Here is an 18498-nt window from a genome sequence, read left to right on the forward strand (position 1 = left end):
TCATGAAATTTTGTTTATGTGAACAAAATTATAAAAATATTATATAAATTTACCTTATGGCCTATAATATAAAAAGCGTGTATAAAACAGATGTACCTCATGTGTATACTTGAGTGCCCTCCCAAGATATATCTTTATGTATCTACAACTATTCCAAACTCAGAAAAAAAATCCGCAACACTTCTGGCATGAAGCATTTTGGTTCCAGGCCACTCAATCTATATTTATCAAGAACACACGCATTACTTCTCATGTTAAATACAAACACATACAGTGTAGACTTCAAGTGCAGCCTGAGCCTGAGCTATATATTGAGACCCTCTGTCAAAGCAAGTATGCACACGTACACACACATACATATATACACATGTACATAATATCTATAAATGTATATCTATCTGTATCTATCTATATACCCTGTCTCTATAGATCATAGATAGATATATTGATATTCAATTTAGGTAGATAGATATTCTATTTATGGTGTATACATATGTTGGTATAAGCCTATTTAAGAGCACTTTTTTTTTATTTGTTCCAGGTTTTGGACACCCCCTACTTACTAAATAAGGATTGGAAATACTATCTTTCTGGCATGATACTCGGTCACTCCGATACTGAGCTCACTTTTGAACAAGTTTACAGGTACCACCGATTGCATTATGTATTTTGCTATATGAAGACACCCCTCCCCCCACCCAGTGAGAAGTTTGCCATTGTGGGCCCCTGCCTAATTGGGTCACTTTCCCCTTACTGATCTCTTTAGCTCCGTTAGTAAGTGTGTCTTGAGTTTTAACAGCCACACAAGTCCATGCTCACACCAAAGAGCCAGGTGAGCCAGGTGAAATCAAGGGAGTTCTCTCTGGAGACTAAAAAGTTCTAGGTTATCTGTGAAGATTAAAAGTGGCTTGATCCCATCCCTAGGTCCTGAGGAGATGAGGTCTACATTGTTCAAGCTTTTCCCAAAGAAATGTGTGTGTGTGTGTGTGTGTGTGTGTGTGTGTGTTACTCCTTTTACCCTAAATGTAGAGTGAGTCACTCTTGCTTTACGTCATACACCTGTGCTAGATGGTGAAATGGTTGTGCTGATCGGTAGCCGTAGGTATCTGAGCTCTGTGTGAGCAGATCACCGGCTCTACTCAGAGCCGGGGGAAGGAAGAAGGAAGTAGCTAAATGATCATTTGACAGCAGATCGCAGGATAGTTTTGCGATAGGGACACTTTTATTTCTACCCAGATTAAGACCAGAGGTGACTAGAGGACATGCTCTAATATGGCATGCTCTTGGTGAATAAAATGGAAAATATACATGGCAATAGTGACCCACTTCAAGGACCGTCTTAAAAAAATTTTTTTGTTATTTTAGGTAGTTGTACAAAGGAGTTGCTATTTAACGAAGCGGTTAATGAACACACTGCATTTTTCAACATTGTCCTCTATCCCTCCCAACCCCACCACCAACCTCAATTTTCTTAATTTTGTAGGACATGCATGTCTTAAGAGGTGACCGAGACTCCTCCCATCAACTCAGGGACCCTCCCTCCCCACTGCACACACCCTTCTTAGTGCACCGAGCAGCCATTTTGGACTCCTCTGTTAAGAATTTAGTTCTTCCCAGGTTGAATACTTGACCCGGGAACATCAGAAAACAGCACAAAGGAGACAGATAGAAGGACATTTGTCAGTCCTCTTGTCTGTGTCTTCATCATAGAATGGTTAACACAGCAGAGGAAGAAATCAGGACTGGAGGTGCCAGGCAGGGGCTGTGCATTAGTGAGGCTAGTGTGTCACAGAGAGAAGCGTTGAGCCTTTATACTTTCTCAGTGTGTGGAAGCGGCTATGCTACGTGCCTGGGCCTTCATTTCTTTGTTTGTTCCTGTAGTGCTTGCAAAAATGATAAAGGCGTTTATACTGCACTTAAGCTGCAGAAAACCTTCAACATTCGAGATCATCTCAACATCCAGCAGGTGAGCCATCAGAACCAACCTTGGGCCCCACACACTGCACGGTGAAAGCCACGTGTGGGCCTTCCTCTTTAGTTAGTGTCAATGTGCAATCTACCGGAGATAAAGCGGGCCATTTGGAAAGGAGATGTAGTTAGTTCCTGATGTTATGTAGATTGAGGTTGTTCTCTAGTAGATGTAGGCTCTCAGAAAGGTTCCTCAACTTAAGGATGCTTCCCAGAAAAAGATTTCATTTCCTTAAGGGCATGTATTCTCAGAGAGTTCGGTCCTCCAAGACCATCCCTCCTTTTCTGCCAGGTTCCAGAATTGGGAATCAGGAGAAGTATCACCCATACTGTCTTAACTTTTTTTTTTTTTAATGTGACCCCAGGACAATGGGGCACACGGAAGAGAGAGCAGCAGAGTTGTCACTGTTGAGGTCTGGTTTGCTGTTAGCCCAAACCACCCCAACTCCCCATGTCTGGAGTCCCCTTTTGAGCTTCAAAAATGAAAGCAATCTCAAGCAATACCAAGGGGGAGGGCTTTTCCCAAGCCAGGCGGGCATCCTGGGAGACCACCAGAGGAGCCATGGGACCATGAGGGCTTTACGGTTTCAAATGTGAAGACATGTATTTGAAAGCTATGTGAATTTTGTATTATCTCTATTAAATCCTTTACAAGAGCCCATAAATAAGATGTAATTGTAATCCAATCCTAGCTAGATTTCCTCTTCTTCTTTGCCAGTCATGCTAAGGGCCATTTTTCCTGTGCCACAGGGGGTAGCAGTTGGAACTGCCACTTGGGACATTCAGGCATTCCACGCTGTACTGTCTGGCTGTTAGGACAACTCCAAACCAACAACCACAGTCCCATAACGAAACACTTCCCCAGAAGATAATCTCCATGTCTTCCTACTACCTACCCAGTTTTATTTGCACTATTTTCCTGAAAGTAAAGCTCCCCCTCTTGCTTTCAGCATCCCCATGTAAAGGCTGGGTGATCAGAAGTCACCTTCTCCATGTCTCCATCTTCCTAGTCTCCTTTGCGTGTTCTCTCTCTCTCTCTCTCTCTCTCTCTCTCTCTCTCTCTCTCTCTCTCTCTCTCTCTCTCTCTCACACACACACACACACACATCCTATTGGTGGGGTTTGTTTGCTTACCTGATGATGTCATCATCCCTTCATTTTGAGGTCTCCAATGATGAAAGTGGAATCTTATTTTGCTTTGTGTCTCCCCTCCTGGAGGAGCGCTTGCCATGGGGTATGAGGAAGGAAGGAAGGAAAAAAAAGAAATACCAGTCAAATGTGTACATGTGTATCCCTTTTTGTCCTGTATACTTCCCTTGTGCTTTAAAGCATGGAATATGTGACATTCTTGGAGTACAATAGATTGCTCTGTCCCTTTGTTTTGTGCAGCATACTGGAAACATTGTGAACAAATTTGAAAATATGAAATTCCAGCTTGGTAGCATCACATTGCTGGATGATGCAGGAAGAACAAATCTCCAGGAGTTTGCTGCAAGTGGGGTAGACCAGATAGATTTTGACACCTACCTGGCTCAGGTATGACTCAAGTGTGTGTGTGTGTGTGTGTGTGTCTGTGTGCACGCGCGTGTGCGATGTTTTGGGGGGAAAACTGGTGTATTGAGTGTCTAGATTTCTTTTGGATTTTTTTTAATAAAAGGAAGTTCACATAAAACTAACCATTTAAAGTGATTAGTTAGTGCCATTTAGTATACTCACAGTGTCACACAATTACGACATTTCATTGTAATGTACTTTCGTCACCTCGAAGCAAACACCGTATCCTTTAGCATTTGCTCACTGTTGCTGCAAACTCCTAAGCACTCCAGTCCATGGTCTTTCTTTCTGGAGTCAACTATTCTGGATCTCTCATATAAGTAGAGTCACATACTTTATCACCTTTTATGTCTAGTTTCTTTCACTGGATGTGGTTTTGAGGTTTATATCAGTATTCTTTTCATTAAAAATATCTGTGTGGAGCTCGAGACATACTGAAGTGATAGAGTACCAGCTTTGCCTAGCATTGCCAAATAATGATAACAGAAATAACAACCATATCGATACTGAATGTATAAATAAAAATGTAAATGTTGTCCCCTGTGTGAGACTTTCTAACCTTACTTATTACTTTGTGATTATAGGTTCTTGGTCAGTCTGTTGCCTATGTATTAGATTTTAAGGTTTACAATCCAGAGATCTATAATACAGTTTTCTTTACCTGTTTTTCAGGCTAATAAATCCACTGTAAAAGTGGATCTTTTAGGATTTGCCTCTAAACTAGAAGAAGATGCAAACAAGTTGGTGAGTTAAGATAGTCCTGTTCACTGCTGTCAGAGTTGTTGCTCAGGAAACTGCTGAAGGATTTCTGGGCACCTGGAGCCTGATCTTTTTTTTTTTTTTGGCCAGTCCTGGGGCTTAGACTCAGGGCCTGAGCACTGTCCCTGGCTTCTTCTTGCTCAAGGCTAGCACTCTGCCACTTGAGCCACAGCGCCACTTCTGGCCATTTTCTGTATATGTGGTGCTGGGGAATCGAACCTATGGCCTCATGTATACGAGGCAAGCACTCTTGCCACTAGGCCATATCGCCAGCCCCCTGATCTTTTTTTTTTAACCTCATCTCTTTGGACATAGGAGGAGATGCCACAAAAATGTTCATGGACACACGAATGTTCCCAAGGCCCTTGCTTCTTCAGTTTTAGAGCTGCTTTTGCTCCAACCAGGCAACTGCAGCACACACACTTTTTCTTACAGTGTAGGGAATGATAACTGAGGCTCTGGTAATAATAATAGTAAGAGGGCACAGGAGTCCAGGACACCATGGGAGTCCATAAACAGACCTTCATGCGTTCTGCTGTGGGGCCTACATGACCTTTCTGGGTCCCTTCCAAGAACCAGCACATCATGGTCACTAGGGACCTCGTTCTGGAGAGAAGTAGGTTTAAATTCCTAACTTAGCCTCTGCCTAATGGCAGGAGCTTAGGGGAGGTATTTTGCCCCCTCTGTGCCTTAGTTTCTCCATCTGTAAAATGCAGCCGTGGTATCTACTTTGTGGAATCCTTAGAGCTGATACTCCCAACACCACTTAAATGAATGGTTGGACATTCTGAATTTTAACAACAAATGCTAGAGGACATGTTGGGATAAAGGAGCCCTACTGCACTGCTGGTGGGAATGTAAACTATTCAACCATTATGGAAGGCAGCCTAGAGGTTCCTCAGAAAAGTAAACATAAACCTTCCCTATGGTGCAGCTTTACCACTCCTGGGCATCTATTCTGAGTATTACAAGCCAGGATATGATAAGGACACCTGCACATCCATGCTCATTGCTGCGCTATTCACAATAGCCAAGATGCCCCGCAGTCGATGAATGGATCCAAAAAATGTGGTCCCGAGATACAATGGAATTTTACACAGCCATCAGAAAGAATAAAATAACGTCATTTGCAGAAAAATGGATGAAAGTAGAAAAAATTATGTTAAGTGAGGTAAGCCAAGATCAGAGAGACAAAGAGCGCATGTTCTCCCTGGTAGATGAAACTTAGATCTAAAAGGCACTGAAATATGACAAAATACACAGAATTCTAGATACCCATATATAGTCGCACCAAAAGAGGATAGTCTTAGGAGAGAATCACAAAGGTGCAATCCCCAAGCACCTCCTCATATGTATACAAAATAGTACACATACTGAAACCAACTGTAAAGATATGGAAACAAAGGACTTTTATCTCAATCGTTTTTTGAGTCTGTATTCTTTACCATATATACACTATATTCACATTCACAGGGAGGGTGGAAGAAGGGCACAGAATCAGAGGAAAAAGAGTGAAAACGTGCAGCAATGGAGCGCACTGGTTGCACTAGACATTGATGAAAGTGAACTATGCAAGTCGAGGGTGGAGATGGGGGAGAGGGAACGGGAGAGAATGTGGAAACAGATGACACTATGTGAAAGGAAATGTACTTATTTCCAGATGTCTGTAAGGTAACCCTGTTGCATATCACCTCTAAAACAACAACAAAGTCACTTGGAAAGAAATGAATGGTTGATTTAAAATAAACAGTTCTCCACTGGACACTGGGTTTCTCATCTATCAGCAACCCAGTCATGGTTATAGCATGATGAGACAGAGAAGCAGGGAAGACTCTGGTGCTCAGGAAGGGCTTCAGGCTGCGAGGGGTGGCTATGAATATGTACTTCTGTGATTTGAACCTGAGCTCCTGGGCACGGTCCACCTTGCCAGCCCCTGTAACTCCCCGTGCTATGATTGCCGAGTGTGGAACATGGGTTTACATCGTGTTGGGGCCCCTGTGGCATTCTGATGTCTGTAATGTGGGCATCGACCTATATTTTCTTCTCTTTGTAGTCCTCAGGAAGTTTGAGGCAGTCCCTAAAAACAGATGCACAAACCATTAGAAGGATTCACCAGCAACAAGTCCTGCCCATGGAACAGTCACTGGTAATGGCATTCGCGGTCTGTGGCATTCACCGAGGGCGCTCATGGGGTCCCAGCCACTTGGCCTTGGCTTCAGAAATTGATTTGTGCCTTAAAGAATACGGAGCTTAATTGGCCAAGCCCATTCTTAGGCCCTCTCCTCGTTCAGTGTGAGCATGGCCAGTGGGATTTGAGCTGCACCTCTCCTGGTCCTTGTTCTAGTGTCCACTGCTCTTAGCAGGCCTCCTAGGCCTGGCACGTAGCCCTGTGTGGATGATTTTGCTCTGGGTTCTCTCTCACGTGTTCTCTAATTCCTTCTCTCCAAACTCCGCCTAGAAATATATGAAAGTGAGGGTAAGTGCTTGTCTTTCTGCGTCTTCTTAGCTCCGTGGCTGCCTCTGTGTGTGCTCTCTTCACCCTTCTAGCCTCCTGCTTTCTTCCATTCATGCTATGTACACAGCGTGTAGTTGAGACACAGGAAGGGCTTTGGAATCGGACAGACCTGGCTTTCAAGTGGGGCTTCTGCCTCTCCACATACACTGAACTCCTCAGTTTCCTCATCTAAACATAGAAAGAAAAAGCATAAACACACACTTGGTGGGAATGATCCCCACATTGTGGTTATCTGGCTCATGGAAATGAAAGACTTGTGACTTCAGAGGAATCTGGGGTGGGGGGAGTGGCTCTCGGGTCTCATGTGTGGAGGTCTCAAGGGGAAAAGGTGCTGGGTCACTAGATCCGCTGCAGGAGTGTGCAGAGGAATCCAAATCCATCTCCCCAAACCTGGACCTGAGTACCCCTCCTTCTTCCCTCTACATCTCCCTCCCTCTCTTCCTCGTCTGCTTTCTCCCACCTCACCCCCCACCGAGAGACTTCCAGATAAATCACTAGAGCTTCCCAGAGTCTTTCTGTTCAATTTACTCCATTCAGTAAATTGAATGAAATAAGTCTATTCAATTTAAGACTTACATTACAATCCTTGCTTGTAGCTAGCATATGTGATCAGGTATCTTTTGCATTTTCTGTAAGTTCTTGTCTTCTTTTCTTCAGGAAGACAGTCATCTTTGGCCTCTTCAGAGCTAGGGAAACCTGTTCTCTCACACACATACACACACACACACACACACACACACACACACACAAAGGCAATTTATTTTGTACCTAGGGTATAGTCTAACCTAGGTTTTTTGGCAAACTTTGGCCCTAATGTATCACAATCTGAAGATTAGATACAGCCCACTGCCAATTTTTGTAAGTATTTATTGGGACACATCCATATCCACTTATTTACAAACTGTCTATGGCTGCTTTTGTTATAAGAGCAAGGTTGAGTAGATGGGACTGATTGGAGTCTCCAAAGCCAAAAACATTCACTATCTGACCTTTTTTCAGATGAATTTGCCACCTCTGACCTAAGCAATTCAGGTAAATCACACTTACTGTGTAGGAGCTATTCCATACAGCTTGTCTCACTGATTGAAATTAATCCCAGGACACCTGCAAGGTTCCAGTAAGCATCATGATTTTCTTGTTCAGGTTTTCTTACACGCTAGTGGGATGTAAGGTGCCATTGCTACTTGTGGGTTTGGTTTTGTTTTCTAGCATGCAACCATTAGAGAGTAAGGTCAGGATTTATGGCTGATCTGGGGAGGGGAACACGTGCTTTATCGAATCTTGACAGAACTGTTGTGTTTGTTCACCAGAGCACTTTACAGCAAAGCATCAAGATGCTTCAACGCACCACCAATGAATTGCAGGTATGGATCTATTTTGCTCTTCTGGATTTTGTTCTCCAATATCATGCATAGAGTATATGAGATGTTGACTTATTAGGTACTTGTTTCAGTTACCTAGCTATTTTAAATGCCAAACTTATTTTATTTATTTTAAATGCCAAACGGTTTTTCTACCATTTCCTGTCTATAAATAGTTCAGTAAATGCAGGTCATTAAATCTGAAGAAATCTGTGTTCTGATGTATAGGATGCAAGCTTATGGGCTACACTGGCCACTTTTACAGGATGTCAAACAACTATCCATCTCAGTCCCTTCTAACTGCAGACATTTATCCTCACTGCTTGGCTGACCACGAACTTCTCTACATATTTGCCTGTCAGAGACTCAGCCTGAAGGAGTCACTCCTGTCTGGCTGCTACCTGTGTCCTTAGTGTACTCAGTCCAATATTCCATTCCTGAGACAAAGACCTGAGCGAATCCATGTAAAGGAGGAAGGAGGATTTACTCTGGATCATGGTTTCAGTCCATGGTCACTTGGCTCCCTTGCTTTTAGGTCCATAGCATGACAGAAAGATGGCAGAAGGGTGTGACGGAGAGCTGCTCACCATAGTGGCCAAGAAGCAGAGACAGAGAATCTGTCTTAGGAGAATCTGTACCCTACAAAAGCACACCCCAATGATATCCTTCTTCTATCTTCCCCTCTCCCCAAGCTCTTAGTGGGCGAATCCAGTGATGGGTTTAGTACCCACAGGATCCAATTCCTTTAGGGGTTGGATGAGCCTTTATTAAGACAGACTCTTCACAAACAAGCTTGAACAGGAAAATACAGGTCCTGAAAACACAGCCAGTCAGAAGCACCACTCAGAACCAGTACCTTACCTCTTTACCTACATTCCATTGGCCAAAGTCACATGGCCATGCTCATTGTCATCATCATGGAGTGGGAGAATATAGTCATGCTTTAGTATGGGGGGAGGATTGCTTCCAGAACCTTCTAGGGGTACCAGTATCCATGGATGCTGACGTTCATGTTGTAATAGTTGCACATAACTTGTGTATACTTTCCAGCATGAATCTCTGGATGACTTAAATATCCAATGCAATGTAAATACAATGCTGGTAATTGTTAGACTGTATCCTTTAGTGTAATATTGACATGCATGATCAGATCATTCCCCACCCCCTCCAAGAAAAGGTTTATTGATCCTGAATGTGAATCCCCTAGGTTAAGGGGGAGGAGGGGACAGGTGACTATATACGCCACACCCCAGGAAGCCATGCCAGGATATTAATGACTTGACAGTAAGTAAACTGTCCACAAGGGATGCTCTGGCCAAAACCTTTCCCCCACAGAAACTGAGCTGGAAGTCTGTGGTGCATGCAACAGGCAACTCCATAAAGATTTACTGAATGGGATGGGACGTCCATGAGAGGTGTGGAGTATTAACCCCACAGTACAAATGCTCCTCCCATCACTTTTCTCAGCAGTCAGTGGGAATGATGCTTCCTCCAGACACGTGGAGGTTTACTTTGCTCCAGAACCATTCCCCGGCCCCTGGACCACAGTGCCCTTCATGAGCATGTGTATGCTCCGGGCCAAGGACTGGAGACGCAGTCGGGACTGCACATCCTTTCTATCCTTTCTCCTTGACATTAAGGGGGAAATTTGCAAGTGTGCTCTGCCCAGGAAGTGAATGGGGAGCAGGCCTCTGTGGCCACTCCCCTGCCTGGCTGCATTCCCCTCAGTCCTCTGGGCCAAAGAAGCCCCTCTTGCTATTTGTACCAAGCTGTCTCGGTTCTCAGTAGCCTCAATATGAGGTGATAATAAGGCACAGAGCCTCGGCTTTGGAAAATGAAATAAGCAGATGAAATCCCAGCGTTCTCCTGTGTTTCCCAGCTTAGCAACCTTGCAGGAAGTCCACTGTTTCCTTTGAGGAGAATGTAGATCCCTCCTTCTTGTCTTTCTTCCTGAGTGGATAGCTAGGTGATTCTTATCAAAGGACTCACCTAGTGTCTGGTTCATCCCTTCTACCTTCAGAAATGCAGGCCAGGCCATGGTGTTGTGGGCTGGAGTCAGCAAATGGCTACCTTTGTCTGCAGCCACGGGTCTTCCTTCATGGCTCCTACCAATCTGCACCCCTGGGAAGACCGCATCTCTATTGGACGCCTAGACTCCTTGTCATTATTCCCTTTCAGTACAATATAACAGCTACTTACACAGCATTTATGGTAGTCGAGAGATATTTAAAATACACAAGTGGTATGCGTAGGGCATGTGAGAATATCACACGGTCTGATCATACCATCTGCTCATTCTCTTTTGGTATGGGGGAGAGAGGGCCGGCCCTGGATCCAATCTCCCTAGTGATGGCTTTGCAGATTGTCCAACTAAATCCTTTTCTTACATGATCCTCTTCTCATCTACTGCTGTGTTTTTCAGAATAAAGTGGCCGAGATCCTTTTCTCATTGGATTCTGCTCAGAACTTCATCACAAATAATATATCCTCTATTATTGCTCAAGTGAGTTTTCTTTTTCTTTTTCAATGAGCATGTGAGTAAGTGGGTATATAAACACTCCACCATTCATTAAAGAGAGCACTGGAGTTTGTCCTCACCTTTGTAATGGTTTGTATAATCTTTGACTTCTTTCTAGGAGACGAAGCAATTTGTAAGAACAATAACAGGATACTTTGAACATTACCTGCAATGGGTGGAGGTCACTGTAAGTGGTTTATCTGTCACAAACAGAAACGGGGAGCTACATCTCAGGGGAGTCATTTTCTAGGGTAGCAGCTAAAGGAAATACAATTGCTTCCTCAGGGGGTTGGAGGCATGGTTCAGCTGGTAGAGCACCAGCCAGTGAGTAAAAGCATCAGGTACTGAGTTCAAGTCCCAGTCTCAGTCCAAAAGAAGAATAGAAGAAAAGACAATCACATCCTCGGTCATTTTGGTTGGAGGTTAAGTGGAAAGAACTTGAGTGGAAAGACCCCCGGGGCCAGTCCCCTCCCCCTTTGTCCTTTTCCAAACCTTTGTGTCAAACAAGGTCTTTCCTCCTCACCTGCTCTGTCAGGTAACACAAGGGTCACGTGAGGTTAGGTGCAGTGGCTCCTTCCTACCCTAGCTCCTTGAAGGAATGTCATTCAAGCCCAGCACTGGCCAAGCGTTTGGGAGATGCCAACTGCAACAATGGGTGGTGCATGGCTCTCTTCCGGAGTACTCATGGGAGAAGAAACAGGGTAGTGGTTCAAGATGACTCAGGCATAAAGCGAAACCCTAACTTGAAAATAACCAACGTAAAAAGGTGGGTGGGGTAGCTGAAGTCTAGAGCACTTGCCTAATAAGCATGAGGCCCCAAGTTCAAACCCCAGTACTGTCTGAAGAAGGAGGAGGAGGAGGAGGAGGAGGAGGAGGAGGAGGAGGAGGAGGAGGAGGAGGAGGAGGAGGAGGAGGAGGAGGAGGAGGAGGAGGAGGAAGAGGAGGAGGAGGAGGAGGAGGAGGAAGCACTGAGCTGGGCATACTTGGAGGCAGTTAGGGGCTTGCTGTAAAGTATATAACATTTTCTGTGGGACAGTTCCCCTGTCAGCTACGTGTCTCAGCAGACATGCAGATCCCCTTTCCACCCCAGGGCAGAGGTAAAACGACTCCTAAGTGTGGATCTTTATAAGTGTGGTTCCCTGAAAGTTTGCTGGTGTTTCTTACTCTCTAGCTCTCGGAGAAAATGGCATCATGTAAACCCGTCACCAGGGCCCTGGATTCTGCTATCAGCGTCTTTCTGTGTAGCTACACCGTGGACCCTCTGGTAAGAACTGCCTCTTTCCAAAAAGGAGATGTAATAAATATATTTTTAAGGTCAGACACCTAACAAAGACATCTTTGAATGTTTACCCCCTCCAGATTTAAAATGCACACCATAATATCCGTTTTCTGCTTGGGTTCATTCTGGTTTTTAGAATCCAGACTTAACTTCTTCATATTGACCTAGGCATGGTTAGCACATGCCTGCAATCCCAGCCGGTGCTGACCTGGGAATACATTATGAGATCCTCTCTCCAAAACACAAAACAAAAAATAACACTTAGGAAGATTCTCCACATCCCCGTCCCTTACAGAAATCATGCTTTATAGCAATCACGAGACACACATGGAGAAAACTGCTGTTCGTCCAGAGTAGAAGGAAGAGAAGGAAGAGCCACTACTGTGGCAATCCCTCCCATGGGGAAGGAACTTAGCCTTTACTGTCTGCAATCCAGAACTCACCACGAAACTTGCTGCTCTGTGTATTTAAAGCCCCAAGACCTGGTCGCTGGGAGGGTCAGTTCTGCTTCATGAGCTGTACCCTCAGCTCCTGGCTCTGCACTGGCTCTCCATGGGCGCATTTGCTCATTTGCTCTATGGAAAGCGCCTCCCTTTGCTACCCAAGGAAATACCAGATCCTTTTCCGGGCTACACTAAGCCCACGTGACTGGATCACCATCTCTCCAAGTCTCACTTTTGTGCTGTTGGCCCAACCTATCTCCCTTTCACTTAGAACTTCTGTTTCTTCACCCCAGAGCGTTTGCACATGCCCTGTCCTCTGAGCCTGATTCCTGGTTTTCCATTGTTTTTCTGTCTGTCTGTCTGTCTGTCTGTCTGTCTGTCTGTCTGTCTCTCTCTCTCTCTCTCTCTCTCTCTCTCTTCCTTCCTGCTCCCCCTCTTTTTTTTTTGGCCAGTCCTGGGGCTTGAACTCAGGGCCTGAGCACTGTCCCTGTCTTCTTTTTGCTCAAGGCTAGCACTCTGCCACTTGAGCCACAGCGCCACTTCTGGCCTTTTCTATATATGTGGTGCTGAGGAATCGAACCCAAGGCTTCATGTATACGAAGCAAGCACTCTTGCCACTAGGCCATATCCCCAGCCCTATTTCAGATCTTGTCACTCAGAATTCAAGTTCCACTCAGAGGTATTCTGAACTCTGTGATTTGAAAAGAATCATTGAAATTCTCTGGGCTTCGTCACCTAAATGGATCCACATCTGTGGTTCAATGGGAGATAACGGAGGAATCCTGAACACTGTCAGGATGTGGGCAAAGGTGCCCGCTCTTCTTGGTGACTCCATTTTCGGGTTTCAGTTCAAATCTCTCCCCCCCACCCCCACCTCCGAGATTTTCTAATCCTCTGAACTTCCAGGCTCCCTCCCCTACATACAATTCACCTAAAACTGCCTTTCCCCTAGAGATGTTACCACCGTTGAGAATATTATTTGTGTGGTTCTTTGAGATCTGACCCCCAACACACCCAGGGCTCTGAACCCTGTGAGCAAAGGGCCTGCTGGCCGGCCACCATGTTCCAGTCACCAGGCAGCTGGCCTGGCACAGATCACTCCAGGGGAAGACAGGGACGGTCAGCTCAGTGTGATCTCCGTGGCCAAGGGCAGGCAGGCTCCTTGCAGGCTCCCAGCCCCTGGCTCCCTGCCTGCCCTTCCTCCTGGCCTGGGTCTGGGGAGTCCTGGGGTCACCTGCTTTTTCTCTAGATGGACCTCTCCTTGAGTCCATCCTCAACCCACACTGCAGCCAGTCAGATCGCCTGACTCTGCATGGTTCTCTGCAAGTCAGTAGCTGGGGGCAGAAGGAGGGGGGCACATAGAAGCTTCTAGGGATTTCCCCAGCCTTGGAACCTTGTCGCAGACAGTGTAGTGAGTGAGGAAGTGCTCTGGGCTTCCCCTTCCCGGTAGCATGGACTTCTCACAGGCTGCTCACTGTCTTTATTTCCTATCCTATTGGTTTCCAAAGGATGCAAAACAGGACTGGGGGCGGGGAACAACACTTTCATCTCTGACACCTCTCCACATGAGGCTGGAAACAGAGAAATCTACATTAAAGAAAGTTGGAAGCACTGGTGGCTCATGCTTGTAATCCTATCTACTCAGGAGGCTGCGATGTGAGAATCATGGTTCAAAGTCAACCCAGGTGGACTATGATACTCTTAGCTCCAATTCATGACCCCAAAAAAGCTGGACAGGGACAGTGTCTAGGCCCTGAGTTCAAGGCCCTAGACCAGCACTAAATAGATGAACAAATAAACAAACGAATGAATAAATACACATGGGGAATGGGACAGAAGTTTCCAGATATTAGGTGCCGGAAGTGTCACTGAATGCAAACACTAATTTCAGCCAGATGCAAAGCTGACGTGAGGCCAAGGAGCAAGACACTGGGCAGCTGCTGTTTGTTTAAGCTATGTTCTGCATCGTGGCGGAGGGTGAGAGTTGCTCTAGTGTCAAGTGTTGACACCATATTACCCTAAGGCAGAGGCCCGCACTTGAACTTCTGTCCGAGCCTGAAGGGTGTAGGTTTGCAAAGTAGGCCAGTGTGGGTGTTGCTGAGACGTGTAAGGTGCTCAGCCTGTGCGTGGGACCCACAAGATTGTACGTCGTACATGCTGTGCGTAGTCTGGTCTGCTCTGATTGGTAACCTTACTCCACCAGTTAGTGAGGTGAGCCGGCACTCGTAGCTCACACCTGTAATCCTAGCTACTCAGGAGGCTGAGATCTGAGAATCACAGTTCAAAGCCAGCCTGATAGGAAAGTCCATGAAACATTTATCTGCTCAAGCTCTAGCCTTGAACAAAAAAGCTCAGGAACAGTGGCCTGGCCCTGACTTCAGCTTCAGGAGGGACACACACAGGTGCATGCGCACATATATACATACACACATACACAATGGAAATTCATTTAGAGAACTACAAGAGAGGGCTGGGGATATGGCCTAGTGGTAGAGTGCTTGCCTCGTATATGTGACGCCCTGGGTTCAATTCCTCAGCACCACATACATAGAAAAAGCCAGAAATGGCGCTGTGGCTCAAGTGGTAGAGTGTTAGCCTTGAGCAAAAAGAAGCCAGGGACAGTGCTCAGGCCCTGAGCTCAGGATTGGACAAAAACCACAAAACTGTACGTGAAAATAAACACATACACATTCTTCCACTTCTACCCCCATCCCCGCCTTCAAGCATTTAATTCTCCTGATTGTTTGTTGCTTTTTTTTCTCCCTCCCTAGAATTTGTTCTGGTTTGGCATAGGAAAAGCAACTGTGCTTTTACTCCCGGCTCTCATCTTGGCTGTCAAGTTGGCCAAGTACTATCGCCAAATGCATTCAGAGGACATTTATGACAAGTAAGTGGGAAAGCCTCTGTGCAGGGGGCCTTATTTTCTGTACAATCCTGTTTTTAGAGAGCTGCTAAAGATAAGCTTTGATTAGCACCAAACTTGACTTTATAGTTATTTATTCAAACATTGGGTGGTTTCTGTAAAGGTGGGAGGGTTTGGTTATCTTCTTGTGCCATTTTTTTTATCCGTGGTTTTTGTTTTCCTCCTGTTGAATCTCTGCTTCCTTAACCAGTCTTTTACTTCTTGTTCGCAGCTCTCCCTCAGGGACTTGGCATTTTACTTTATGATAACTGTTGTTTACTACTTTTCCGGTGGGCTCTCTAGCCTGCCCCTCACCCTCTGTGTGATGCTTGTGTGTGTTTCATTTTCACTTCAGTCATCTTCTGAGCATTTCTTCCTCATCTGCACTCTTAGCTTATGTGTTGGAGAAAGGATGTGGGCAGAGTATATATTAATGAGCTTAACAAAACATCAGTAATCCAATAACCCTATCTCCTCTTTGTATTTTGTAGTGTTGAGACTGTACCCATGAAAAAGTAAGCTTTTTTTTTTTTTTTAAAAAAACTACATTCATAAAGGGGTTGGGGGAGGTTCTGCTGTTACAATGGGCAAAGTTAAATGAACACGGCCTTAAAATTATCTAAGAGCAGAAGGTATATCTGGGTTAAAATAGATTGCAGCCTCTTAAGAAGAAAGATCAGCACATATACCTGCTAGGCTGGGCACTTGTGGCTCACGCCTTCAATCCCCGCTGCTCGGTGGGCTGAGATCTAGAGGATCACACTTCAGAGCCATCCCAGGCAGAAAAATCCAAACGGCCACGCCTCTAAAATTACCAGCAAGAAGGCAGGCTAGAAGTATGGCTCAAGTGGTAGAGTGCCAGTTGAGCAAACAAGCCCTGGAACTTGAAAAGAGGAAAAGAAAAGGAGAGAGAGAGAGAGAGAGAGAGAGAGAGAGAGAGAGAGAGAGAGAGAGGAAGGAGGAGGAAGGAAGGAAGGAAGGAAGGAAGGAAGGAAGGAAGGAAGGAAGGAAGGAAGGAAGGAAGGAAGGAAGGAAGGAAGGAAGGAAATAATTGAATGCATGTACATTTTACATGTTACATTTATGAACCCACAAAATAGTTATTTTTGTCTTTGGGTTTGAAGGAAGCAAAACATCCGTGTGCCCACCGCCTTTACCTTCTTTGCAGACTGAACAAGTTGTCACGTAGTTTTCATGACCAGTACATTGTCTTTTGATCCTTGATGCAAACATTTCATCTCAGAGATAACATGGTGTTCTTGGTCTATTTATTTTCGTTGCAGTATGGAAAATGGTAATAATGGTTATCATAAAGATCATTTATATGGTGTTCACAATCCTGTTATGCAAGGTAAAGCAAAGCCTGGGAGTGCATGCATGCCTGTCCTGTGACAGACAGCCATTTCTGTTTTCCTGTCCTCCTCCACTGAGACTCCTCCTGCATGCTGTGGTGTCTCCTAATTCTCCCCGCGTGATTCTCTGTCACTGGCCACCTCCAGTCACATCCTACATAGCATTCCTTGATGCCACAAGTTTATATTTGTAACGGACTCCTTAGCAACAAAATTACACAGAAATTTGGTGTCATCTTTAAATGCTATGTATGATTCTGGATTATGATGGATCATTAATGCACGTACAACTGTCATTTAGCATCTGTCTGCACCAGATAAACAAGTAGTTATGATTTTCAAAATCCCTTCCTTCCTTCCTTCCTTCCTTTCTTCCTTCCTTCCTTCCTCTTTTTTCCCTTCCCTCCCACCTTCCCTCTCTTCTTTATTTTTTCCCTATAAGTTAGCTATAATCAACCAGAAAAAGAGCTGCCACTTTTTTTTTTTCTCCCAAGTCTTTATGAAGTTGTGTTTTCTAGGATTATATGGGTCTGGCTATTTCCCAGGTAACACTGAGTATTAGGGGTCAGGTGCGCTTCCTCCCCCCCAGGTGCCACAGAAACTTCACGTCAGCGTGGGAACTTTCTGCTGAGAGAGCCTCAGGGACCAGTCAGGGTGTCGCAGGGAGTGTCCGCTTGGGTGGCTGTGGTTTTCCTTCATGTCCACACAGCTGGCCATGGCTAGCTTTGGGTTCACCAGAGATATGTCAGGAGGAAGGGAGCGAGTCTCACACTGGGGCAAGGAGGACCCACCTTGTGTTTGAAGCCCCGTGGTGCACATGGGACATGTCCAATCCCAACAGTCCCACTGAAGGATGCCCCCTGGCTTGGGCCATCCACCGGGTGTTTACACCTAGAACCTCCCAGAGCAAACAGGGACATCTTTACCCTAGGTGGCATTGTGCCTTTGTCAGGTTTCAAGAGGAACAGGGATAGAAAGTGGCGAGAAATTTGTCCTTTCAGAAGGCTGAAAGACTTTGCCCAACTTACAACTTGGGACACTGCATGAATTTCACCAGTCTTCACTTGAATATTCAGTTGGAGGAAAGCTGTCATCTTAGTTGTGTCTGGGCTGCGATTAAAAACAAAATGCTCCGAAGTAGGTAGCCCGTGAGCCAGAGAAACTTCTCTCTTGGCATTCTGGAGACTGGCACGTGCATGTTCAAAGTGTGATTCGATTCAGGGGTTGGCGAGGGATGGACTCCTGTAAGAGAAGGACTCAGAGGCTGAACCCTGGGGCCTTTGTTCTTGTGGATCAGCGGCACTTGCTGTTCCATGACCACTACGATTAGTTCCCCAAGCCCTGTGTTGGCTGAGATCTTGGGGGTGCATCCAGACTGACTTGACAGGGCCAGCTATGATCATGTGCTTTCAGCTGTGAGAAAAGGGACCTGGACTTTCATACCCTTAATCCTTTTATTGTATTGGGTGTTAAGAGTTCAGAGCCCCAACTCTTCATGGCCTGAAGATACTTGCTAGTAGCTACCCTTTCCAGAAGCCTCCAGAATGAGCCCCAGTTGAATTGGTTTGTGTCACTCATTTCCTGGTTCTGAGGTCAGCAGAGCCTCCTTCTTTTCCAGGATGAGATTGGGTACATGGGCTAGCGACCCCCGGTGCAGGCCCAGATTCCCTCAGTCCTAGAAGTCAAAGGTCCACCAGAGCCTAGAGATGTTCATAATATTCAGCCCACTGAGTCAATTTCACTAGCTCCTTTCCCCAAGAGCCCCAAGCCCCTCCAAGAGTTTGCTTCTTCACTGAGCACAAAGAAGAGAGTAAGACGAGGCCAGCACTGCGCATGTCTGGCTTTGG

At 45.5% G+C, this 18498-nt stretch overlaps 1 protein-coding gene across 1 annotated transcript in view; it reads left to right on the forward strand.

Moving 5' to 3' along the window:
- Positions 1-18498, forward strand: part of Prom1 (prominin 1) — a 72573-nt gene that overhangs the window by 51726 nt on the left and 2349 nt on the right. The window contains exons 14-25 of the mRNA XM_048364459.1: positions 542-645; positions 1882-1966; positions 3358-3504; positions 4195-4266; positions 6335-6427; positions 8107-8160; positions 10580-10660; positions 10794-10862; positions 11847-11939; positions 15169-15284; positions 15791-15814; positions 16583-16650. Coding sequence (XP_048220416.1) covers positions 542-645; positions 1882-1966; positions 3358-3504; positions 4195-4266; positions 6335-6427; positions 8107-8160; positions 10580-10660; positions 10794-10862; positions 11847-11939; positions 15169-15284; positions 15791-15814; positions 16583-16650 — 1006 coding nt within the window. The remainder of the gene's footprint in view (positions 1-541; positions 646-1881; positions 1967-3357; positions 3505-4194; positions 4267-6334; positions 6428-8106; positions 8161-10579; positions 10661-10793; positions 10863-11846; positions 11940-15168; positions 15285-15790; positions 15815-16582; positions 16651-18498) is intronic.

Source organism: Perognathus longimembris, chromosome 16 (genome assembly GCF_023159225.1).
Source record: "Perognathus longimembris pacificus isolate PPM17 chromosome 16, ASM2315922v1, whole genome shotgun sequence".
Lineage (NCBI taxonomy): Eukaryota > Metazoa > Chordata > Mammalia > Rodentia > Heteromyidae > Perognathus > Perognathus longimembris.